This window comes from Physeter macrocephalus, chromosome 12 (assembly GCF_002837175.3).
Source record: "Physeter macrocephalus isolate SW-GA chromosome 12, ASM283717v5, whole genome shotgun sequence".
NCBI lineage: Eukaryota > Metazoa > Chordata > Mammalia > Artiodactyla > Physeteridae > Physeter > Physeter macrocephalus.
The window spans coordinates 71862749-71889109 of record NC_041225.1 but is presented as its reverse complement, the minus strand read 5'-3'; the positions used below and the strand labels follow the sequence as shown (position 1 = coordinate 71889109).

The 26361-nt window shown below is 42.5% G+C and overlaps 1 protein-coding gene across 5 annotated transcripts in view; it reads right to left on the bottom strand.

The window, feature by feature from the left end:
* CCDC85A (coiled-coil domain containing 85A) overlaps positions 1–26361 on the bottom strand; it is a 212077-nt gene that overhangs the window by 180648 nt on the left and 5068 nt on the right. For all 5 annotated transcript variants that reach the window (XM_024118876.3, XM_024118877.3, XM_024118878.3 and 2 more), the window contains exon 2: positions 21836–22742. In XM_024118876.3, coding sequence (XP_023974644.1) covers positions 21836–22742 — 907 coding nt within the window. The remainder of the gene's footprint in view (positions 1–21835; positions 22743–26361) is intronic.

The window sequence follows — 26361 nt, the reverse complement described above, 5'->3', positions numbered from 1 at the left end:
ACCACAGGAAAAAGATGAGGACTGTGCTAGATGAAAGAAGCATAAAGGGACGTAACAAATAGATGCAAAGAGTGAACTGGGATAGAATCTAGGCTGGACTAACAAGTTCTAAAGGATATTTTGGGGACAATTTTTCAATTTTGAATATGGATCAGGTAATACAATATGGAGCAGGTAATACATAATATGTAAATTTATTGACAGGAAAAGCTGGTGATCACTAACTGGAAAAAAAAAAGTTTAAAAAACAGCATGTAAAGTACAATCTTTTCCTTAAAAAAAAACATGTGCACAGAAATGGATCTGAAAAAATTGTACAGAGTATTAACAGTGGTAATCTCTGGTGGAAGAAGGTGTTTATTTTCTTATATTTTCTATTTTTCTACAATGTACATCTATTGCTATTGTAATAATAAAAGTTATTTTTAATTTTAAAAAAGTAGGTGACTGACCTAGCTTCTTTAACAAGCATAGTTTTGCTTTAAAATAACTTAGACTACTATATTAAGACTCTAGTTTCCTTTCTTGTTTGTTTTTAAACTCTTCTTTCTCACAAAGATATTTAGCACTGTATTCACAGTCACAATGTACAATATATTTGCTGAAATTACTTAAAGAGCATTTTGACTGCGGAAAAATTTTATGCTGAGGTTTATTCTTTTTTGCTTTTGTTTTGGTTTCTAAGCAAGATTTTTCACACAAGATGCTGTATCAGACAAGATGCCATATGTCCTCAAAACTCAGCAGGAACAACTCAGAGTCTGTAAAACAGATTTAATGATGCTTTTCCATAAACTGACTTCCCTATGATCCTTAAAATATGCACATATTTTAAGAAACCAATAATCAGGCAAATCTAATTAAGAAAGATAATTATGACTAACCAAAAAGGTTGGCAAATCACGTTCAGAGATGTATATTCAGATGTTTGCCATGATTTTCATGTTCAATAAATATAATCCTCGGATAATTAAGATACATTACATTAAGCTTTTAGAAAGAACATCATTATTTTGAGCATTTTGCTTTCACTCCATAGAAATATTTTTCCCTTCCATTCTAGATGTTTATGCCTTTGGGAAGAAAACACCTTACAAATGCTGGCTCTGTTTACATGGCATCAGCCCATCAGGATAAAAAAGTGAAAATCATCCACTTATTTTGTCTAACACCACACATTTATATTTTAAAGCACCGAAAAGATATTTCATGACTTCCAGTTTAAAAAAAAAATGGCTAAGTAAAGGAATTCTCCTCCTTCAAAACCAACCAAAAAATTAAATATAGAGGGAACTTCTTTGGAACAAGGACATAGTGACAACTCACAATGAAAACTATGAAGCACACCTCAACCGCAGAGGGTAATGTTACTACTCATACCCTCCTCATACATCAGTGGAAGCAGGTTTTCCTAAAAGCTCAAGTCAGACTAGGTCTACAGGTGCAGGAGGCCTATCCAACGACTAGGGCAACCAGATGAAGCAGCTGGTGTCTGGGGAGAGGGGGAGTTGGGGAATTGGGAGGGTTATAGGGAATATATCTGGAGGCAGTAAAGATACAGAACGAGCCACAGAGTGTCATGGGAGATAAAGCTAAAACAGAAACCTCGGGGTTTTTTTTTTGTTTTTTTGTTTTAATCTGCATTTCTGTTAACTCTGACCTAACCTTAGAGGAGGGAGACTTCCAGGGGAAAAGCATCCAGGCCAGGAGATCACGCAGTCTCTTACTTTGGTGGTATTGCCATGAGTCACATCACCTGTTAAAGGCTAAAATCTCGGACAAGACAAACCCGAAGGGCAAAAAAATAGCCCATCTGATGAAAGGACTTTTGAAACAAAAACAAAAACTGAAACTAAAGCTTTTCCCAGTTCACATCCCCCTTGCCCCATAAGCAAAGATGAAGGACATAAAAAGAAAAACAATGAAACAGAGAAAAATTTCAAGCAAATAGTTCCCTGTATCTGCAGAGATATTTTAGATAAAAGAGCTCATAAAAAAGAAACAAGTTTCAAAGAAATAAGACGGCAAAGTCCATATTAAAAAAGGAAAGAGAGAAATGAAAATATTACTGAGATGAAAAACACTAGGAGGAAAAATAGATGGAATGAATACAACTAAAATCACAGTCAAAAACAAGGTAGACAGGATGGAGTAAGTCACCCTAAAAGGGAGGTGGGGGAAAAATGCAACACACGTATAACTGGTGTTCTGGAAGAAGAGAAAGGAATTAATTCAGAAAAATACCCCCAAACATAATGGGCCTCATTGGTGGTCAGGAAGGAACAAATAAACACCTAAATGAAAGACTAGGTTTCACCCATCAGACTGATAAATTTTAAATAATACAAGTAGCCATTACTGGTGAACATATGGAGCAATGAGTTTCATTTTCTGCTGGTCAAACTCAAATTAGAAATATCCACTCTGGAGCAAGTGGCGTTATCTAGTAAAGCTAAAGATAAACACGCTCCATGACTCTGCGCTGCCGCTCCAAAGTATATACCCAGCAATGGTACACATGCTTACATGCACTAGTATACAATTATAGAGACGTTCCTGATGACTTTTTTCATAATTGCCAAAAACAAGTAACATCCTTAAGCCCATCAGGAGGAGAATGGATCCACACTTTGTGGACTATAGACTACTACACAGCAGGGGTCAGCAAACTTTCTCCTGTAAAGTGCTAGATAGTAAACGTTTTCTACTTTGTGAGCCCATGATCTCTGCTGCAGCTACTCAACTCTGACACGGAAGCCCAAAAGAAGCCATAGACACTACATAAACAAATCAACTGCCGTGTTCCAATTAAACTTTATTTATGGACAGTAAAATCTGCATGTCATAATTGTCACGTCACAAAATATTATTTTTTAAGATCTTTTTCAATCATCAAAAAACTTTAAACCATTCTCAGCTTGCAAGTCATAAAAACAGGCAGCTGGCTAGACATGGCCTGCAGGTCAGAGCTCAGCAACCCCCGCTACACGGCAAGAAAAATGTACAAAGCACAACCACCTGCACAAGACTGATGAATCGTCAAACACAAGACTGAGTTTTTTTTTAAAGTGAGCAAATTCCACATATAAGTTGAGATTGTTAAAAAGTTTTTTTAATTTAAAAAGTGAGCAAGTTCAAAAAAGAATATATACTAAGGAAGAAGAATCATGATTATATCAATATAGAAAAAAAAGCATTTAACAAATTCCAACACCCCTTCTTGACAAAAACTCTGAACCCAGGAACAGAGGGGAACTTCCTTAGCTTGATAAAGAACATCTACAAAAAGCCTACAGCCAACTTCATACTGGATCATTTGCCTCTAAGATGCAGGACAAGGCAAGAATGTCCTATCTCACCGTTCCTATTCAACATCATACTGGAAGTCCTAGCTAGTACAATAAGGAAATAAGTAATATACAAATTGGAAAGGAAGAAATAACACTATCTTTGCTCACAGATGACATGATTGTCTATGTAGAAAATGCCAAGGGTTGGGGAGGGGGTGGAGGGGAAAACCTCCTGGAACTAACTAATAAGCCAGTATGGCAAGGTTGCATGATACAAGGTTAATACATAAAAGTCTATTGCCTTCCTATATACCAGGAATGGATAAATGGAATTTAAAACATAAAAAAAAATGCAATTTACAATAAATGGAGAGATATTCTGTGTTCGTAGATTAGAAGACAATATTGTCAAGACATCAATTTTCCCAATCTGATCTAATGGAATCCCAATCAAAATCTCAGAAAATATTTTGTGAATAACAACAAACCGATACTTAAGTCTACATGAAAAGATAAAGTCCCAGAATAGTCACCACAATGCTGAAGAACAAATTTTGAGGACTCACACAACCCAATTTCTATAATTACAAAGCTACAGAAATCAACACAGCGCAGAATTAGCAAAAGGACACATACATCAATGAAACAGAACAGAGCTCAGAAATAGACCCACAAAAATAGAGGCAACTGATCTTTGACAAAGAAGCGAAGGTAATCCAATAAAAAATAGTGCTTTTAACAAATGGTGCTGCCCATACACAAAAACTGACACTGATCTTTCATCCTTCACAAAAATTAACTCAAAGTGGATCACAGACCTAAATGTAAAACATAAAAGTAAACAACTCCCAGAAGATAACATAAATACTGTACAATTTAGTTTCATTCCACTTTCTCTGTTATGTTACAACGAGAATGTTAAATATTTTAAAGATATAATAGAAGAATATTCTGAAATTAAAAAATAACTGCATCAGTGGGCCTCCTCCATCCCAGGAAAAACAATTCTGAAGCATCAACATCAAGACATATTCAGGGGAAGTTTACTGAAAACCTTAGGCAGAAAAAGTCACATTCGTGGGAAGGAAAAAGTTAACTTGGCCTTATAGTTCTCCACAGCAACCTTCAAAAAGAGGGGTGGGGGAATAGACTTATCTCAGTTTATAAAACAATTTCTGCCTGTCTACCCTTCATCCCTATTACGCATGGGAAGCTGTGCAGCAGGTTCACAGACGTGGATGATGTTTATATCTGGATGATACAATTTTTGCTTTCCTCTAATTTTTCTGGGTTGCTTAAATTTTTTTATTATCATTAGATGCCATTTTTACAAAAACAATAAAGTCATTATTCTTGGGGGTGGGGAGGCGGTACATCACTTTTCACTTCGAGTTTGAAAGTCCAGACTCTAGGCTCAAACTGCTTAAGTTTGAATTCAGATCTGCTAGTAAATAAAGTTAACTGTTAACCATGGTTAACACATGCTCTTCATTCCTATTTTTTTTTTATTGTAGTATCCTTAGCTCATCTTAGATACTAGCATTTATTTAGGAAAAGAATATAGGAATTTGGCTAACACGATGAAAGAAAATTCACCCACTGGGTAAGTAGCCTCCAGGTAAAGGTTTTCACCTATGATGCTACTGATCCTCACTGACAGTCCCTAAGTAGCATGGCAATCAGTGGAAAATCCTAACCCACCTTAGACATTTATGCAGCCCTTACTGTGTGCACATATCGATCTAAACGCTTTACATTCGTTGATTCTCCTACTATTCACAACATCCCTGTAAGGTAGAAATTTTTACCATCTTCTTCCTTTCTCATTCCGATGAATGAGAAAACGAGGCCCAAAGCGGTCATGTAACTTATCAAAGGTCATACAAGTAGCAGGCGGGTAAGACTCAAAAATCCCGTGTGGCCTCAGAGTCCAGCCACGTATAACATATTATATATACACTAACGATGACCTCTTCCCTAGGAAACCGTGCTTATCTGCGTAGCCTGGTCTCAGGAGAATGTTCAACATCACCACGGACCATCAGTCAAGCTGAGTCCCTGATGCCTGTCCAGCCTTACTGGACACATCTGGTGCCACATCCTGCGGCTGACTGTGCAGCCTCCCCACCAAAACTTCAGTTCACTGGTGAGGCTTGCCCTTCCCAAACCAGGCCACATACATGTGGTCAGGCTGCATTGATGAGAAGAGACTATTTTGGGTGGTTCTATTTTCAGTTATTAGACTTTGCTCCCTTCTGTGCCTGAGTTAAGGCAAGGGAGAAAAGAAAATCACTTCAACAGCAACTTTTTCACACTTTAAATAAATACTCCTTAATATCCAGTCATTAAAAGTGCATTAGTCTCTTTCCAAGGGGTTCCTAGAGTGCATAATAATAAAAATTTTAAGAGGCAGCTCAATCCCTGTTTGGCCTAGATCCTCAAGTCTCGGTATTTATCTCCCCTCTTCCTCCAACCGCCTAGAAAAGGGCAGTTCCTAGAAGAACCCCTTTTGTTTGAAACCCAAGTAATTTTAGCCTCGGCTCTTGGCAACACAAAGAACCTGCTGCCAATTACTGCCAAGTCTTAACTCTTGGTAAAACAAGATTGTGGATCTCAGTTGCTCCCCTACTGCCTTGCTATCCAAGCCATTCTGAGCTTTGGTCTATAAGAGGTGGGAATGAAATACAGGTCCATGTGAAATATTGACCTAATACCCTAGGAGCGGGCAACAGAGGCCCAGGACTAAGCAGTGAGCTTGAAATTGCGAAATTTTGGACACACTCAGAGCACATCTAAGTTCTTCTTTCTTATATAAAGTAAGAGTGACCACAGTGAATCATTTGAAAGCTGTCAGCTGACACAGAAGCGTAGAGCCCTGGAGTGTAGGGTCAGCTGAGAGCTCTTCACCTTTCAATCTCTTTATTCTGTGATGTTATAGCCCCTTTACATATCATTAGTGACAATTCGCTTGCAATATGAAGTTTACTCGCTTCTAAGTTGCTGCGATTAAAGTGACGAAATAAGGAGCTAAGAGGTGAAGGAAATGGCTCTCCGACTGTCAAGCAAATACAAAAAATAGGTGCACTATTATTTTCCCTCTGGAGGAAGGAAGGGACCTAACATTTATCAACTGCCACTATTATCTGCTGTTTACATTTTATAAGTAAGGTGAGACTCTGAGAAATGACGTAAGCTGTCCCCTAGGATGTGTAGTTTAAGAAGGACTACAATCAGATTTTGCATAGGCTGTGTGTGGCTCCAAGTCCACGTCCTGCCCGCTATACCAGGATGCTTCCGAGAGAATTTTTGTGAAAATTCGAGCTGCTCACTGAGGGAACTAAGAAATGGGTCACAAGTGTAGGTACACACAACGGAAGGTTCTTCTTGACATTTACCAGGAAGGACTAGATTTCATACTTTCTTTTGTAATGTACACAAACATATTATCAGAATATACAGATTTTAGAAAAAGATCTTTCATCCTTCAGTGTGAAGAGCACAGAGAATGATGCCTTCCCCCTGCCCAACAGGAACTTGGAATAGGATCCTCTCTCCCATTATAAGTACTCTCTACCGCAAGGGGGGTAATTTTGGAATGGAATCACTGGTGGGCTTCAACCAGTCAGCCATTCCATGAACATTTACCAACAGCCCTACTTATGCCAGGCATTGATATACAGAGAAAAAAGATGGTTTCTGCCTTCAAGAAATCTAAATTAGAATTGGGAAAGCAGATGGTAAACAAATTATTATACTGGATAAACGCTCGGGGATGTTACAGAAATCCAAAGATGAGGCGTTTGGCACAGAATGGGAAAGACAGAACACCAGCAAAGGCTTCCAGTGTAGCACATGGCCAGGTGTACCTGGCAAGTACTTGGGAGCAAGTGGCCAGTTATGACCAGAGTAACTTAGGGTGTGTATGTCCTGGAGGGGGTAAGAGCAATTTGGATATGAGGTCTAAGAGCTAGGCTGGGTTCAGATTCTGTTAGGATCTCCTGTACCGTTTACAAAAGGAGACTGAGTTTTATCCAGAGGCATAGAGATGCCACTGTCAGCTTGGTAGCAGAGAATTAACATGATCTGATAGAGATTTTTGGAAGATCACTCTGAAACAGAGGACAGTTTGGAATGAGAGATATTAGAGATGAGAAGAACATCCACGGAGGTGGTCTACTACCAGAAGTCCCAGTGATGAGAGGCTGAGCTAAGGGAGTGACAGTGGGGACAGGGGACACGAGAAGGAATATTGAGAAGAATAAATAAATTTGACAGTCTAGGATGATGGGCAAGGAAGAGACTGGATAACACCCGGTATTCCAACTAGGACAACTGCGATACCTTCACTGGAAGAAGAGAGGTTGGTGAAAATGAGAAGGAAGACAATAATACTGGTTTTAAATGCTTTTCCTTAATTTTTTAAACCTGTGGTTGCTTTATTTCTAACATTCCTACCACTGTAGCACCAATAAACAAGACTTCATTATTTACAATGAAAGTGATAACACCCACAGGATATTTTAAAAAGAATAAACAAATAAATGGCTTGGCCCATTTCCCCAGAATAAGGAAATGCAGGAGGAAATGCACTAGCCAAGAATAAGAAATAAGGAAATGAATACCTGAGTAAGATAACACATTTCTACAAGTGTAAATACAGAACATGGCCAACAAAAGCATGAATCACAGCTCCGCGGATTATCTCCCCCAGCCAAACATCATACACAGCTTCCCAAAAGGAGTTTGCAATCTGAGACCATGTTGCCTTCCACTCCTTTTCCCAACGGGCACACTTAGATTTATCATTATGAATGTTGACAAAGGAAACTCTACCTAGAATTTATGGTTCATCAAAAATTTGGAAGTACCAAGGAAGAGCAGTAATCCCTTACTCAAGTGCCCTCAGGGGCAGTCGGATGATAGAAATGGGTAAAGCAGCCTGGATGTAATGTAACAGGGGGTGGTGAGGACTATGACGAATGGAAACGTGTCTTCCCCCTTGGGTGGTTTTAAAACAAAGTTGAAAATTCCTTGACACTTAGCCCACGGAGAGGAGGGGGTCTATGACTTTTCTCTTTCCATCTTGGTGGGCTGGAGACTCAACCAACAGAGTACAAGGAAAGTGGCACAGTTTGACCTCTGAGGATAGGTCCTAAAAGGCCAGGTGGCTCTTGCCTTGTTCTGCTGGAACACTTGCTCTTGGATCACCGTGCCGCCATGTAGCAAGCCTGACTATCCTGAGGCTGCCAAGTCATAGAAGACACACAGAAAGACCACATGGAAAGAATGGGAGCTGCATACAGATTTGGGGGATACCCAAGGAGCCCCAAGTCATCCCAGCCCAAGCACAAGATATGTGAATAAGGACACCTCCAGATGATTTCGGCTCCCAGAAGTCTCCCCAGCTGAAGACCCAGACACAGTGGAATAAAAGCAAACCACCCCCACTATGCCTTGTCCAAATATCTGACTCACAGAATCCATGAGCATGATGAAAGGGTTACGTGCGGTTTTAGAGCACTAGGTGCTGAGATGGTTTGTTACGCAACAATAGAAAACTAGAACACCTCCACTAAAGAGGCACCCACTACTTTGTCCCGCCGACCGGTGCCGTGGCGGGATACAGGACCAGTGTCAGAAGACCCTCTCACTTATCAAGAGAAGTCAGAAACCTAGATTTGTACATGACTTTTCCAATTGTTAGAAGAATGTGTGGGCCAAATAAAACATGATTGTCACTGGATTTGGTCCTAAGACCATTAGCTTGCAACTCCTCATGTAGTATGTAGATTCTATGGAGGCAAAGGGATGTGCGCTTGGTGACGGCCACTTTCAAAGAGCACAGTCAGTGGTTCAGACCACGTTGCCATCGCCACCCTGCACCACACTAGCTTTTGTTGCTGCTTTTCCTTAGACGACATTAGGCAAGAGTCAGCTCTAGATAAGTCTGAGAAACTCCCCCCAACATTCCTGAAGAACACTCTAGGATTTGCTTTAGTTTTAAATCTCCAATGGATTTTAAGGTCCACATTCTAACACCCAAAGCCATGGTGATAACATTAAAAGTCAAGGGCCAGTAAGTGTGGAAGTCACAAATATGAGTTCCAGCAGCAGGCCTGGAATCCATGGTCTATAAAGCGGAGCAGGAACTCAGCTGAGGAATAAAAGGTGAGCACAGAATCTAGTACATAATAGTAGCTCAATAAAAGATAAGTGTATAAATGAATGGATGGATAAACAACCATTTCAACACATGATTTGTCTAATCTTCCTTTAAACTATATTTTGGCATCTCCACAAAGACAAAACCACAACCTAAATTCACTTAGGTCTTAAACTAATGTAAATTGTTAAGTCTCTAAAACAGAAATGACAAATTCTCCCAAGTTTCTATCTCTGATGGAGACTGACCAGTACAGCTAGTTCATTATAATCCACTATAGAATAAAACCTTTGCCAAAAATGAAAGCATTAAACAGACAAAAAAGGCCACTCTCATTTAAACTACCAAGTAGGAAGTTTTGCATACAAGTCAACATTTACTTCTGGAAGAAAAAAAAAAAAACAGACTCCTATTTGCATCTCTAATTTTTACCAAATATCACCCATGCCTCAATTAATCTTTTTGTAAGTGACTAAGGTTTTGTTTGTCTGTTTGTTTTCATTCTCTTTATAAGGAGCAGAGAAAAGAAGGCACATGAAACTCCACAAGAATGTTTACTTTCAAATAGGTTGCATTCAACAAATTAGCATTCTATTTACTTTCTGTGAAATCACTGCACCACAGCCATCTGTAGAGGAAGCTATGCTATAACTTATCATATCCAGACTTGAGTATATGAAAGACGACTTGAATATGAACTCCGAGAGCAAATTCAAATCTGCCACCATTCTGCGATCTGCTCAGAGAAGGATGGCTCAGAATGGCCAGACATTGACACCATGGCCAAAGGATTCCTTCCATTCCTTTCCTTTCTGCCTGAGTTTGGCCCCAGGCCTGCACACACGGGAAGTCCTTAGGTGAAGAATGCCTGTTGTCTCCTGTCCACATTATAAACGGGGATTTCTGAGATTCCATACAGGGTACAGAAGGAAATTCTGGTTTCTTTGGTATTTATGAGAAAATGCTGAAGACCACTTGAAATTATTATCCTGAAGCGTATAAAGTCACTCTGAAAGCTTCTCTGAGTCAAGCTGGATTCAAGACATTGCTTGACCCCATGGCAAGTGGTTCACGACGGGCCCAATAATTTCTAAGCTTCCAGTCATCACACCAGGCTCTTCTTGATTTATATGAACCCAGGATTCCAGAAGTCATGACTACAGGGAAGCAAAGGATCCTGTGTTGCTGTAACACAAACCGCTGTTTCAAAATGCTCCTCTGCGGTGAAGCTGCATCTTCAGTGAGTTAACGATATTGGTGTTGGTACAGATAAGGTATATGTTTGGGAGAAAGCATGCATGTGTAAGAGACAGCAGAGACCTAGAACAAAGCTTCATTTTATAGAAAGTTAGCCATTTATCTTTTCTTTCTGAGCTAATATCATTTAGTATCCTGAATACTACTAAAAGCTGGCTTTTAAATAAATAAATCGTCCGATCAGAACTCAGAATTGAGGCAGACGGGCAACTAAACGCCCCTAAAACTCAAATTCAACCTTTACAAATGGCAACCCACTGATGTAACAATAAAGATCACATTTATCTAATTAAGCTAGTAAAACATAAATTCTGCCCAAATAGTTCCACAGTAAAGAAAGGAAAAAGGGGAGATTCACACTGGAAAAAGCTGTGTGTTGATGGATTCAAGGATAACCATTAAGCTAAATTTCTCTAGAAAAGTTTGTCACTTCTATGAAAACCATTCAAAACGATCAGTTCTTTAGCAGCTCTAAGTAGAGGATAACAAAAGCTTGGTTTCCTTTAAAGAATTTATATTTTGTTTGCTCTCCAGTCCCAGACGGCATCACAAAATAAAGAACAGATGGTGGAGACTAAACGAGGAGACCCTGAAGGTGAAAGTTTTCAAAGATGCATGAATTTAAACATCTACCTCTGAAAAGGACAATCCCCACGCCTATGAATTAACCTGATTGTGTGTTTTCACAACATGCCTATCATCACAGCTGAGGCCAAGTACACATCCTCGGTGACAAGAAGAATCAAGAAATGGTGTTATCTGGGACCATCTATTCACTGGTCCAGAAACCCAGCTCATGTATCCAAACGTTTGCTTCTTTTGGCGTCTCTGGGTTAGGCCAGGGGTTTTCAAACTTTGTAAAAAGTCACCTTTGTTGCAGTAGAAGCTTAAACAGAAGTGTGGACAAACCAGTTAAATGCAGAGCTGCCCCAGCTGAAGGGTGCCTGTGGTGGTCTGAAGGGGGTGGTAGAGCCTGGCCTGTGCCCCGCACCCACCCTCCTCTAGGGCTCAGTGGAGCACAGTTTGAAAAACCATCTGAGACTTAATATACAGCACCATGGGCTAAAATGAGATCAAAACACTAAAGCGGAAAAACATCAGAATGAATGAAATGGGACAAACTAGGTTAATTTTTCTACGTTAGACCAACCCAAAGGTCAACAGGTTCCAAGATTATTTTTCTCACTTTAGTATTTTAACCGAATTAATTTACTGATTTCCACGTAGCAGTACATGTCTGCCTTCTGGGCAACTAAGCCATGTTTTCCCCAAAACCTTATAACATCTTTATTACTGACCCAAAAGATATTAGTCAGAAGATGGGTTTTCTTAACTGATGACCCTCGTTGTAAAACTCTCCCACTAAAGAAGAACAGTAATTCACCATAGTCTTTGCTAGAAAAATAAAATAATTGGAGAATTAAATGATAGTATAAATCTGGGCACATAAAGCCCTGAAACACTGATCACTGTAAAAATTCTTAGTTCAGGAACCCTTAAGGAACAAACCATTAAAATTAAACTGAGTTATAAAATCCTAACAAGGGATTTTTTTTTTTTTTAATGCTAAGGAACTACCTTCCCTAGTCCACTTAGTTTAATCACAAGGTCTAAACAATTGAAAACATTTTACCTTCCTCCCCACATGAGAAATTAATGTCGCTATTAGGAAACACTCTTGGAATGCATTTAGTATCCTATGTAATCTAGCCTCTACCCACTTTGCAAAATCATCTGCCACAACCTAACAAAGATATCCAGCACAGACCTACTCACAACCTCATGGTTCCTCAATACTGTCTGCTCATTTCCATCTCAGGCCATCTCTCCCAGACATCCTCGCCCCTCCTGCCAACGAATGCAAATCCAACTCTTCCCCAGACTCAACCTGACAACAGGGCTCCCCTGAACGGCCACCCCTGACGTGAAGATGCGTGAGCCATCTCCCAGGCCCACAAAGGCCCAGAGCACCTATAGCTCATTCTGTCCCTTTGGCTCTTAATTGTACACCTTCTCTGTTACTCACCTCCTCCCACGGATACGGCGGACCGTGAGCTAGTAGGAAGGGCCTGTGGCTCACTTTTCTGCTCTACCTTATAGAGGGTATCACCAGGCTGCACCCCCATGGGACACACAAACGCTTGTTGAATAAATACGTATGTTTATACATGTATTATTCTCAATAATCACTCATCTACATGAGACAGTGCAGACATTTATACAAAGCAAGTGAAACACAAGCAGAATTTTGTTTTCTACTACCGCCTACACGCCCTTGAGTCTTCTACCAGCTCATGCTTCTCCCAACTGTCATTTATGTTTGTTTTACTATGCTGTTTATCTCAAGACTCACTCTGATTAGCCTTTGTTGTAATAAATCGCGACTATCCCTGACGGTGTTTAGAATGCGTGGCTGCCTGATGAGTCAAGGCAAAGATTTACAAGGAAATTGTGCCTTCCCTTCGGTTAATGGTGCTGTACCCCCCCAGTTTCACTGAAGAGCCTCACTCCAAAGCAGTTCAAGCTCAAGCTGTAAAGTTATAGGATTAAAAGTGCCAAAGAGCGGAAAGAATGGCTCTTCTTCTGCCCCAAGGTTCCTGGAAAAGATGACCAAAATCTGGTTGGATGGGACATAACAAAAGTACACGAACAGCCTGGTGACACTGCCTTACCACTGGCTTACTCTCTTCCGAACTTGAGTTGATAAGCCACGCTCTCCCATTCGGTACAAAGGTGGCAAAGAGACTTGAGAAAATCTAGTCTACAATGGAGGAGAAAGTAAAATCCTTCACTCTGATTTTCCAGAGCACTGTCCCACTGAGCAACAGGGGAAAATAAGAATCTAGACGCAGGATGCACGTTTCACACGTGGCCAGCCCATTTGTAGCCTGCCATCTGAGACCAGCCCAAATAGAAGAAATCTAATATCAGACTTCAGGACTCTACCAATCCCAAGTCACCTCCACTATAGCCTCTTTAGCTCCCTTGTCACCCACGAGGTGTTCAATCATCACTGTGGCTACGTCAAAGGGGACTGGGTCTATTTGGACATCGCTAGGTAAACTGCTGCGACCCCGACAAGTTCCCGAGAAAGCACGGTGGTGCAGGGAAGCATTTAGCGCCATGGTTCTCAGGTCATGCCATGCACAGTGAACCTTCCACCTGAGCCCAGGATCCCTCCCGGATAACATCCTCACTGCTCTGTTAGGAGCTCAGGCCCAGCTGCACAAACTCTGGAGGAAGGCAGGTGGGGTGGCAAGCAGGGAGAGGAGCCCCCAGTACAAGGTGATCAGACCTCCAGGCTGTCCTTGTGAGAGGAGGGGCAAGAAGCTGGAAATGGTACGTGGGTTGTGGTTCCTGGTTCCCATCAGTTCGTCCAGACTCTGCCTAAGCAAAATGAACACTGCGGGTTCTATGTTTATCAACATGCCAAGCTGTGTGAAACTAGATTTTCTCTGATGTCTGGGATAAAAATAAAGTCCCAAAACATGTTGGACACAAGAAATGCACTTTGCATTGCGTTGTGGAATCTGAACCCTGGGCTGTATGTTATTATTCAAAAAAAGTTTATTAGAGATATAGAGCTGTATCAGTACAATGTGAGGGAGAAAAACTGCCCTTTAGTAGATACATATTTTTTTGTTTCTAAATATTCAAACGATTTTTTATGAAATGATGGTGTTAATAGATGATTATTTAACAGTCCATACCTAACAAAAGTAAAAAGTTGGCAAATCCAGGTTTATTCTCAGGTTTTATATATCTGTGAAAGCCAAATTCTGAGACTACTGACTTAGAAAAACTCTACTCCAAGCCCGTTACTTGAGGGATAAATTATTTTGCCTGCAGAAGTGGGCGGTGTGCTAAAGGTCACACAGCAAAAGTATGACCTCGAAAGTGGCAGAGCCAATTCTGTACCCAAGTCTCCACCTGGGTAAGTGTGCCATGATGCCCTTTATGAAGTTAGGGCAACACACTGTAACTCCATGAAACAAATGTAACTATTTTTTAACTGTTTTGAAATACGTGTTAAATAAATACCACTTTTACTCACAATTAAAATAGAATTTGGCTAAAGGAGGCTTATAAAATTGTTTCATTGTTTTAAAGCTATAAATAAAGCTTAGATGCCACATGCCGACTTAAGGATGGGTATCTACATACTACTTTTTTTTTTTTCTACATATTACTTTAACATAGCAGTGAAATTCCACAGATACCTACAAATGTAAAAATAACTAGCTATGCTTTGTGAATAGGTGTAATAGTACTAGCCTAGCTTTCTTTTTTCAGTGAATGCCTGTGGTACACATGGCTGTATAGAACTCTGGCAAGAACAGTGTTTCCATCAAAGACAGATTCACGTGCTAGGCCAATAAAATCCGAAGTGGGCAATTCTGAGATTGCAACAGGAAAAAGCCAAATAAATTAAGGGTGAAAACCATGTGGCATATAGTTTGAGAGTAAGAAGGACTCAGTATTGGTCTTCATTTAAGTGCTAAAGGGATACTGTAAAAATAAGCGATTTTCAAGCCTGTTCTTCCACAGATTTTGAAAAGCTTGGTTCCTAACTGTTCATGAAAGTCACTATACTGAGGGGGCTATTCATGGCAAACCACCTGGATAATGTTTATTTCTAGACCCCTAACTGATCATAATTGTAAATGTACTCTCTTCCAAAGTACCCTCATATGTACAATAAGCAGCTAAATTCAGCCAATTCTCCCCCGACGGCTCCATAACCAGGGCGATTCTGGTTGGGTCCTGTAACAATGAGGCAGCTGGCCCTGCCAGTCAACATAAGACAGGTGCCCATTAGCAACAAGGGGCACTACCAAATAGATAGACCCTTTGAAATGCTTTATGGCACCCCCCTCACACAGCCTCTGTCTGCTATTTTCACTCTCTCTCCTCCTTCCTGTAAGTTGACTCTTACCTCACTTTCCTGTGAGTCACATGGAATCCATCATCGGCAGATATGACTAAATGACTTGTCTTTCAGGGTCTTATTAGTCTGTTTAGGTGAATGGGTGAACTGGCACTTGCTGTCTAGGAAAATCGAAAAGATGCTGAATTCATGAGCATGGTTAATTTGAATTCTCAAGAGTGGTTCAACAGACCAGGCTGCTTGGAACAGAAATTTGCAACTCAGATATTCTGACCTTTTAAATGCCAACAAAAGTGTAATGTAAGTGTACTTTACTTCTGCCTATAGTAGCATAAATCAGAATAACAGGCTTAATTAGTTTTGTTTGCAGTAAGCTGAGTTATTAAAAAAAAACACAACTCCTTGAGAGCAGTTGGTGTTGCCATCTGGCACATCCCCTTGCTCCTGGTCTTTCTTCTGTCTCTTGTGCTCCAGAAGCTGACACTGTGTGTGAATAACCCAGTCACTGTCTTATCTTAAGAACAAACTAGTATTGCCTTTGTAAAGATGATAAAGCAAGCTACTATTCCTCTGCCATTTTGTCATTTCTAAACACCTCTTCTGCTTCTCTGCTGTTGAAGAATCCCTGGTCTCAGAAAGAGCAGCCACTCTTTCTATTGGAAACTCTTGAATGGCACTCTAAAGAGAAGGCAATTTATGTCAGGAGCAGCAGTAACTTGAACCTCACTCTTTTGCAGATTAGAGATGTATAAACTAGAGCTGAGATTTCATGTCTGTATTCTCAAGTGCCCCATGGTCTACTCTTCATGCTGAATCTGTAATTTCCTAGACCTCGTAAAAATCAGCCCATTTCAGAAAGTGAAACTATTCTTAATATCTCCCAGAATCAAATTCAAAATAAGTATTTTTCTTCAAATGTACACAAAGCTTGCCATAAACATTATACATTAAAGTAGTATTAAGGCCAACCTGATTGTTCCAAAGTACCCAAGGAGCAAAAATAGCTGAGTTGTTACACAGGTTCCCCAGTGCTCCGAAAGGAGAGCGTTCCTATGAAACCTTTCGTAAGTCGAAATGGGATAAAGTGAAGCAGCAATTACCTTAGGACACATCTTGCTAACATATGCACAAAGGAAATCGAGATCGAGATAAAGCACAGATGCTCATAGACAGTTTAAAGCTATGGTGGCCTGAAGCTAAGTGCGGTTCTCGGGGAAGGAGCTTGGCGGTGCCACTCTCACTGCTCGGGGTATCCACTGCCTCTACAGGGGCTCTATCTAGCTTCAGAGTTTCAAAACATCAGAAGTGGCTAAAATGAGAAATTTTAGAGCCTAGGGCCATAAACTTCAGCACACACTGGCCCAATGGCGTAAAAAAAAGTAAAACTTTTTTTCAAGCTTTTGCAAAGTTTGGCTTACCATTCTTATTTCTGAGCAGTAGAGCTTGACTACACTGATGCCTCCAGAATAATCTAACTTTACTATGAGTAAATGTAGAGGCTTAGAGCAAATCACTGCTTCTGTACTCACCTGACACTTGTGAAAATGAGTTATCTGACGAAATGGAATACTCACCATAATTTTGTTCTAAGTTAGGCTTTTTCTGAATTATTTCAGTTGAAAAGATAAAGGCATTACTAACTCAACAGTATTTTTTCTATTACGTATATCTTCTGAAAAGTTGCAATGGATCCCAAAATACAAATGTTTAATTGATTTCAACTGGGTCTAAAGGGCACAACCATAATTAGCTGAATGGGATTCCTCTGGCTTCACAGCATCAACTGGCTTATGTGACTGAATTCCGATGCACTTGAAGATTTGTTAGCTAAACAGAATCAACTGAATAGTTGGCATTGTTCACATGCAAATATTAAAGTTACTGAAATATATATACACACACACAACATACAGATAATAGAGATAATCTCCTTAGAAGATTAAAACGGTCCCCTAGATTTAAAGAATGTTTATAGCTTTGTGCTATTATTGCCAGTGCAGTTGAAACCCTTGCATTCTACTAGAAATTACCTTTCTAAGCCATCTAGGTTTTCCAATAATAGTTCACCTCTCAGATATTTTGCAATATCTCAAACTATATTTTCAATATTAAGCATTCTATGTCATTAAATCAAAACGTATTCTTATGATGAATGCAACATGCTTTGCACAAACAGGTATGGTACAATTGTTTTTTCCAAAACGTCTTAAAATTGATGTCCTATCAAAGCGAATATAAGGCTACCAAATTACCATACTGAAGCTTGAAGACCAAAAACTATTATCTGGTTCTTTAACCGTCTACGTGTCAGCTCACACAACAGAAAATATACTCAGAGGATCTCAGTTAAAATCAGTTCTGTAGTATTTCTATAACTGTTAACTGCTGACATTTTTCTCCCAAGAGACATTCAATTTCTATTGTCCAAATTCATTCATAAGTGATGGTCTGACTTTCTCTAAGCAAAATAAAAGATTTATGAGAGCAATCACTCATGCCGTAGTGCACCACTACTTAATTCACAGACAGCCTTGCTTCAGAGAAACTCTGCTGGGCTCTTCCACATATAGGTTATCTCACCCCTAGCAGACAAGGCCATTTTTGTGTTATCAGCGTCTTTCGTTTACTCATTAACAGAGAATAACAAGCCATCTTAAAACTCAAGGTAAAACCTATAAACTGAGAGATTTGAAATGCAGGTTCCCTTGTGGGAAATATTCGTTAGGATTGCAGGTGCCGCGTGATCTACATGCGCCATGAGCATCCACTGGAAATAGGTTAGAAACCCCTGTGCTTCTTTGCCCATCGGGACGCGAAGGCTTGAAAAGGTAGTCTTAAACGACTCATATGCCAGAGTTTCCCCGAATTAACCTAATAATCCCACCCACCAAAGACTCAAATTTTCAACCCATACCCCTGAAGAAGTACATTATCAGATACCCTTGGTGTGGGGTTGAGGGGGTGACGTTTTCCAGTACCTGCTGGTGTCAGTCCTTCTCAGTCCTGGAGTTCAGCAAAGGAAAGGAAGAACTCTCTCCTTCCCAGGAACCTTGGGTGTTTGAGAGCTTCACTCACACCAGCCCATCTTATCCAACAACCACGCACCTCGGCCAATGGTTTCCACCTGGTCTGCTCATTAGAATCACCTGAAGGGTTCTTTTTACAACGTGCCCAGGCCCAGTGCCAGACCAATTCAATGTGCTCCTGAGTGTGGGATCCAGGCACCAGTGTTCTTTCAAAGTCAGCCCAGTGATTTTGGCCTGCAGCCAAACTGAAAAACACTGCTCTAGAGCAGTGATTTTGAATCAGAGTCAATTTTGCCCACTCCCTACCCCAGGAACATTTGGTAGCATCTGGAGACATTTTTAATGGTCGCAACTGGGGGTTGCTGATGGGTAGAGCCCGGGATGCTGCTACACCTCCCAAAACGCACAAGACAACCCCTCACAACTTTCACCTGCTTTTTGTTAATGCAGAAACATTCAAGGGCTCATCCACAACACCCACCTCTCACACCAACCCCACATAGAAGGATTCTGTAAATGACTCAGCAAATTTGCAGTTTGGGATTTACCTTGCTGCTGGTTCCCATCTGTTTATAAGACAATAATTCAACCAAAGGGTGTGGGGATTTAAAAATATGAAAAACTCATGTCTCACTATCCGTATCAAAAATTAATTTGTAACAGCAGGATAAATACAAGCTACCAGTGCCCAAGTTTATAGGCTGATGATCCATAAACATCTCATCGTGCCTCTTCATTTTCCAATTATTGAAATAAAAATGCAATGCAAATGGACTACAAATACACTTTGGTGAGGATATCAACTGTCAGAAGATCTGTCGCTTAAGAATGAGAAAACCCGAAGTAAACACAAGAATTAAACTACAGTGTCATTCTAAATAATGCATCTATGTTACATCAAATTTTTAACTGAATAAAATTGTTAAATTTAAAAAAACCATCTGCCTGACCATGAAATTTATCTGAACCCAGGCAATAAGATTCAATGATTAACGCCATCCCTATCTAGAGATAGACCTTACTTTATACAAAGAATTGCTTAAAAATTGCACCTAAGGGGCTTCCCTGGAGGCACAGTGGTTGAGAGTCCGCCTGCCGATGCAGGGAACACGGGTTCGGGCCTTGGTCCAGGAAGATCCCACATGCCGCGGAGCGGCTAGGCGCGTAAGCCACGGCCGCTGAGCCTGCGCGTCCGGAGCCTGTGCTCCGCACAACGGGAGACCACAACAGAGTGACGCCCGCGTACCCCAAGGCCACAACAGTGACAGGCCCGCGTACCGCAAAAAAAAAAAAAAAAAAAAAAAAAAAAAAAAATTGCACCTAAAATCCCTTATAAGTTAAATCACACATTAAATTAGAGAAGTTCTTTATTTAAATAAGCCTTTCTGTAAGGAGAAGAACCGTTTTGTAAGTGAACCACCTGCCCTTAAATAATCTTTATTTTGGTTCAAGATAAAAAGTTTCCTCAAAATAGTGCACACATTTACTTCTCATGCTCATTAAAAAGTAATCAAGAAGTGGAAAAGTCATTAACTTTACCTTCCCGTTAACACATTACCCCCTGAAGACAAGTTTCATGGCCGATGACACATCTTGTGATAGTAACACAACCAAAATATCTTTTTAAATGACTTTCATCTATTGTGAGAACTGCACAGCCCAGGCTGCCCACAGCAATCAGGGCAGCATCTCCTGGAAAGACTGAGGGAAGGGTGCAATCTCCAAAGTAAAAGCCCCAGCCAGCCAGGTGGCTTCAACACAACAGGTGAACTGGCTTCTCCCAGCTTTCACCTCCCAGCACGTAACAGAGAAAGCAACAGCACCTGATCTTTCCCATTCTTTCTAGTTCCATCTGTGCTTAAAACATTGGATGTATTAGAAGCCAAGCTTCAGGAGTCAGTTTTCAGCACTACGAGAAAAGGATTAGGATGAAATGGAATCCAACAGGTAAATCCCCAACTACAATATTGAAAATTTACCCCTTCGTGTCACTGCTAAAATCGGCGGCCTCCACCACTGCTCAGAGCTGACTGCACATAGCCTCTGGAGCAGCTTTCAAATAAAGTGAAAAACCTCAGAGTTTTTCAAAGACCCTCAAAGACCCTCACAATTCTTCTAAGTTTTTTTTTTTTCCTCTCTTGAGTTTCAAGTGGTTTCATAACAAAGATACAGAAAAGTAAACCTCTTCCAAACGGTTTAGAGCTGCCTCGGCCAATGCAGTGGATGTTGCACTTTGGAAACCAAAGGAGTGTCCAAACACATCTGTACATTTTAAAGGGGAATATTTCAACAACCAGAAAGATGACTCGCCATGTAAAAAAGCATGCTACTCAAGCACTGACATATATACACTACCAAATGTAAAATAGATAGCTAGTGGGAAGCAGCTGCATAGCACAGGGAGATCAGCTTGGTGCTTTGTGACCACCTAGAGGGGTGGGATAGGGAGGGTGGGAGGGAGGGAGGCGCAAGAGGGAGGGGATATGGGGATATATATATACGTATAGCTGATTCACTTTGTTATACGGCAGAAACTAACACACCATTGTAAAGCAATTATACTCCAATAAAGATACTTAAAGAAAGGGAAAGAAATCATCTGATGCATTTCCGATGCAAAGGAAAGTCACAGATTCATGCTAAGGCCCCCAACACAATGGAAAACATCCTCAAGGAAAAGTAAGGCATATTTACAGGCATTCAGGCAACCCAGCATCAAGCCTGTTTAAGGACACCCTAGTTCTTTTTTAATGTTATTGTTTTTCATAATAAATACTCATTTCTTTCTGCACATAAGCTGTTAGCTGGACTCAAAAACCTTTGCTCACCTGTTCCAAGAGCGCCCTTGTAGGAAACTGCACACAAGCAGGAAAATGTTCAAGACAGAGAAATCTTAGATTGGTTCTATTTTTATCTTCAATGCCCACAAATCTCACCCTGACTACTCAGGGTCCCACGGAATTATCGTTCCTCTCCTTCCCCTGCCCCCTCCTCCCCAATATTCTCCAGGCTACCTGGTAACTGCATAAACTAGAACAAATGGAGGGGGAGACACACACATCATGATTTGAGGGCAAACGTGTGTTCCTCTCCCCAACCCGCCTCCGCGCCAGCGCCTGCAGTTTCTAACATGGCCGCAAAGCCCTGCGTCATTCATAACTCTCTACCCAGTGGCCCCAGCAAAGCAGTTCCCCAGCACGTACTGACCCACCGTTCATGCCACTGTAGACATTCCGGTGATGGGGTGACAGATCCTCTTGCGCCTGCCTTCGGAGGGTGCCCTCCCTGCTGCCACCGCCGCCGCCGCCACCGCCGCCGCCTCCGCCGCCGCCTCCGCCCACGTGTTTGTGATCGGGGCTCCCCCCGTAATGCTGTTTGAGGTGCTCCGGGCTGGTGCCCCGGGCTCTGGGTAGGTGCTCCAGGCTCCCGCCGAGGGCGTGTTTCTGAAGGTGCTCGGGGCTCCCTCCGCTGTGCCTGGCGTGCTCGGGGCTGCCCCCGGGCCTGGGCTTCTGTAAGTGCTCCGGACTCCCGCTCAGCACGTGCTGGGGCAGCGTTTCGGGGCTGCTCCCCGCGTGCGGGTGCCTTTGCTGTTCGGGGCTGCCCTTGCACAAGGGTTTGTGGTGCTCGGGACTGGGTCCCTTGAGGGCTTTGGGGTGATCTGGGGTCGCGGAGGCCCTGGGCTTGGAGTGCTCCGGGCTGCCGCCGCTCGCGTGATGCTTGTGGTCCGGGCTGTCGGTGCTGCCTGTGCTGGAAGTGCTGCTGCCGTCGCCCACGTCCCGCACGTAGGGCGCCGTGGTGGCGGCAGCGAGCTGGCAGAGGCTGGCCTGGCTGTCGATGGAGCAGCGGCTGCCCGCGCAGCCCGCGGCCTTCTCCTCGTCCAACAGCACGCAGAGCTCCTTGAGCTCCATGTTCTCTTTCACCACCTCCTCCTGCTTCCCCTCCAGCTCCTTCAGCTTCTGCAGGTATAAGGCCACTTCCTTGTGCATCACCCCCGCCGTGTAGCGGCCCAGTCTCTGCCACTCCCGGGACACCCTCTTGCCTTTCTGCCTGTCGTCATCCAGGAAACAGCAGAGGTCCCTCAGTTCCTGGTTGTCCTCCTGGAGTTTCTGGTTAATATCCTGAAAAGAGACACACAGCCATTCAAGCCAGGTATGCATGGGAGGTGACACCAGGCTCAGACTTCTGGGAGCCAGGGAGCCTGGAATGGGTGAATTCTCTGTGATGACAGGGGAGGGAGGGAGACGGCGAGAGGAAGCTAAAGATGTGCAGCTGTCCAAAAAATAACAATACTAGGTACTGCTTCTGCTCCCTGCCCCATGCTTTACTTGCATTATCTCATCTACTTCTCACCAAACCCTCAGGGGATATTATGGTTCTTTTACAGACAGGGAAACTGGACCTCGCAAAGCTTCACTTGTCCAAGGTCCTCCAGTCAGTCTTTAGGGAGCAGCCAGTTTGTTAACAAGAAATCAGCAGGCTCCCTGCCCCACCTTCAAGGAAGAAAGATGGCTGCTTGTGATCTGTGAAAGGCTTACAAGCTCTGAGGCAACAGGCCTTTCGTCAGTGCAAACAACAAACACCGCCTAGGTGTTCAGCCCACGACCCGGAGAAGCAGCCCCAGCCCCTGCATGAGGGAGCAGCATAACTGTCCTCTGGTGGCGTTTCAGTCCTGCCCAGCCAACCCTGCTTGCCATCCTCCCTGCACGGCTCCCAGGCATCTCACTTGGAACTCAGGTTCTTGCCTGATATTCAAACTCTCCCCCTCCCCCCAAATCTCACCTCTCAGCAAATGCCACCTCCACCCATCCTGTTCCCCTATATAAGAACCTGCGATTATGCCTGGCACCTCCTTCTCCCTCACCTCCCAGTTCCGAGCCAAACACGTCTCCTGAACTCTACCTCCAAAATTTACCTTGTCACTCCCATGCTTCAAACCCTTAAAAGGGTCTCACTGCCTTTAGGATACAGTGCAAAATCCTATAAGTCTCAAAAGGCCCCCAATCCTCTTAACTGGCCTACTTCTCCAGCATGAACGGTGATTCATTCATGAATATTTAGTAAGCATCTATTATGTGCCAGGTACCTGTCCAGGTGCTAGGGACAGATCAGTGGACGCAGCAAAGCCCTTGACATCCTATGGCTTTCATTCTGGTGGGGAAGACTGCAAAAAGCAAGTATAGAACATAATGGCATAGAGTGAAAAGTGCTGGGAAAAAGACTAAAGCAGGCTAAAAATTACTATCTTTCAAGAGAAGGCACCTCTGCAGAGAAAGAAAACATTTGAGCAAAGACCTGGGTGAAATAAAGGCGCAAACATTTGCTGGAAGATGATCCCAGGCAGAGAGAAAGGCAAGTGTAAAAGCCCCGAGACAAATGTGGCTCAAGTTGCAGCAAGGCCAGCGGGCCTAAAGCGGAGTGAGCAAGGGGGTGCAGAGCTGGGAAGGAGGTCTGGGAGGTGAGGTGCAAGTGGGTGGGCACCAGGGCTAGGTAGATAATGTGGGCCTCATCAGCCACATGAAGGCCTTGCCAGCCACAGGAAGACTTTGGATTGTTGGCAAGCTGCGGATAGAGGACTGACATGCTGTGATTCATTCTGTGCAGAAAATAGGCTGCTGGGGGATGGAAGGAGGGGGGTGACTGGGAGAGAGAGAGAGACAGGATAAGGTGGAAGCTGGAAGACCAGGTAGGAGGCTACAGGGTTAGTCCAGTAGAGGGAGATGGTGGTGGCTGCTACCCATGGTGGCAGTGGACAAGGTGAGGCCATCCCTCCCCATCATGCACAGAGCCCCACCCATGCTGGCCTGGTCTTAGGGCCCAAGGGACAAGCCCTTCCCCTCTTTCACTCGGAATGCTTCCCCCAGCCTCAACACAATCTTTGTTTCTCACTTTATGGCACTTCCCCATAGAAGCCATCTCTGACCACTCATCTAAAGGACGTCCCCTTCTATGCTCTGCGAGGAGCCCCTCAACTTCCCCTCTGTTGCATTACAACTTCTAATCACATATGGTCGAGTGTGACTCATGTCTCCATCCTCACTAGACCAGAGTCATGAGAATGGAGACCCGTCTCTTCCGTTCACCTCTGTGCATCCAGAACGCAGCACCCCTACTGTAGTTACCTGAAAGCAAGGAATTCAGAATTAACTGTGAAATCCCCACTTAGTCTCCATTCACACATATAGTAAAGGGGGGAGCTGTTTCTTGAAGCACCATAGTTTGGTGGGGGGTGGAAAGGGGACAGCTACCTAAGACTTCCCCTACTCCACAAAGCCTGAAAATCTCTGGTCTTGTGACTGTCATCCAATCCAGACTTAGAGGTACTCAGAGAGGGGACTTGATTCTCCCAAACTCAGGTTGATTCCAACACTTCCCCCTGATATTGACTAGGAAATAAACCATAAAACAGCTGCCAACCATGCCTGGCATCTCCTGGCAGTCATGAGGCCTAACGTGGGAGTGATTCTCAAGGCCTGAGGAGAAAGAGGCTCTGTGCAGCTTAGCTTTCAACTCAATTCTAACTCTTAGCATCACCAGTGACTCTGTTTCCCTGTGTCTAATGCCCATCTAGTCCTTTTGCTTCTTGGTGCCACTCTCTGACCTCAGGCCCGGCTGTTTCCAAAAGCCTCCAGCGGGCCTCCCCGCCATGGTCTACCCCAGCCCCTAACTTCCCTTGCTCACTCCAATCCAAGCTCTTTCTGGCCAGACTGATCTTCAAAAACTCTCCCTGCAGGTAGTGTCTCTCCTGCCCCTAAACCCCCATTGCCTCCCCTTTGCCAAGGAAAATGAATAAACCCTTGGGCCAGGCCTACGAGGCTTTCTTCCTGCCTTTCTACCTTTAGCTCCTTCCTATTGTGAACCAGCTAATTATGAACCCTGATTAGGTCTAACTTTCCAACTAGAAAATACTATCTTCTGCCTTCTATGGACTTACCTAAGAGGACAGATTGCTCTGATAAGACTCCACCGGCCCTAGAACAGCATCTGGTGTGCAGCAGTGCCAGGCTTGAATGAATGACTAAGGTAACTATCCCATTCACTGCTCAGTGCCTGTAAGACACACTCCCTAGAGCACTCATTGGGCATCTTTTTTTTCCTTTCTTTCTTTTCTAATATAGATACCTTAGCTTCTGGAGGGCAGAGTCCATTCCAATGTCTTTCTTTGCATATTTGACACACTTGACTTGGTGTATTGCATACAGTGAATGCTTAATATGTCTTTATGGACTGACCAGCCCTTTAAAGCCCTAGGCCTACGGCCAAAACAGGATATAGCTCTAGCTACTGAGAAAAGATCTCTTATTATTGTTTTCAGCTAGCCCTGCTGTGTTGGAGTCTGTAGTAATAAGAGAATAAATTATCCCTTGACACTGGTGCTTTATGGGAAATCAGAAGCTGTGGATATTCTGAGAAAATAATGCTAAACAAAATGAATCATTCTCAGCTTCACAGCTCATGCAGCTCAATATCAAAAAAACAAACAACCCAATCCAAAAATGGGCAGAAGACCTAAATAGACATTTCTCCAAAGAAGACATACAGATTGCCAACAAACACAAGAAAGGATACTCAACAAACATTTCTCCAAAGAAGATATCCAGACTGCCAACAAACACATGAACGAATGCTCAACATCATTAATCATTAGAGAAATGCAAATCAAAACGACAATGAGATATCATCTCATACTGGTCAGAATGGCCATCATCAAAAAATCTAGAAACAATAAATGCTGTAGAG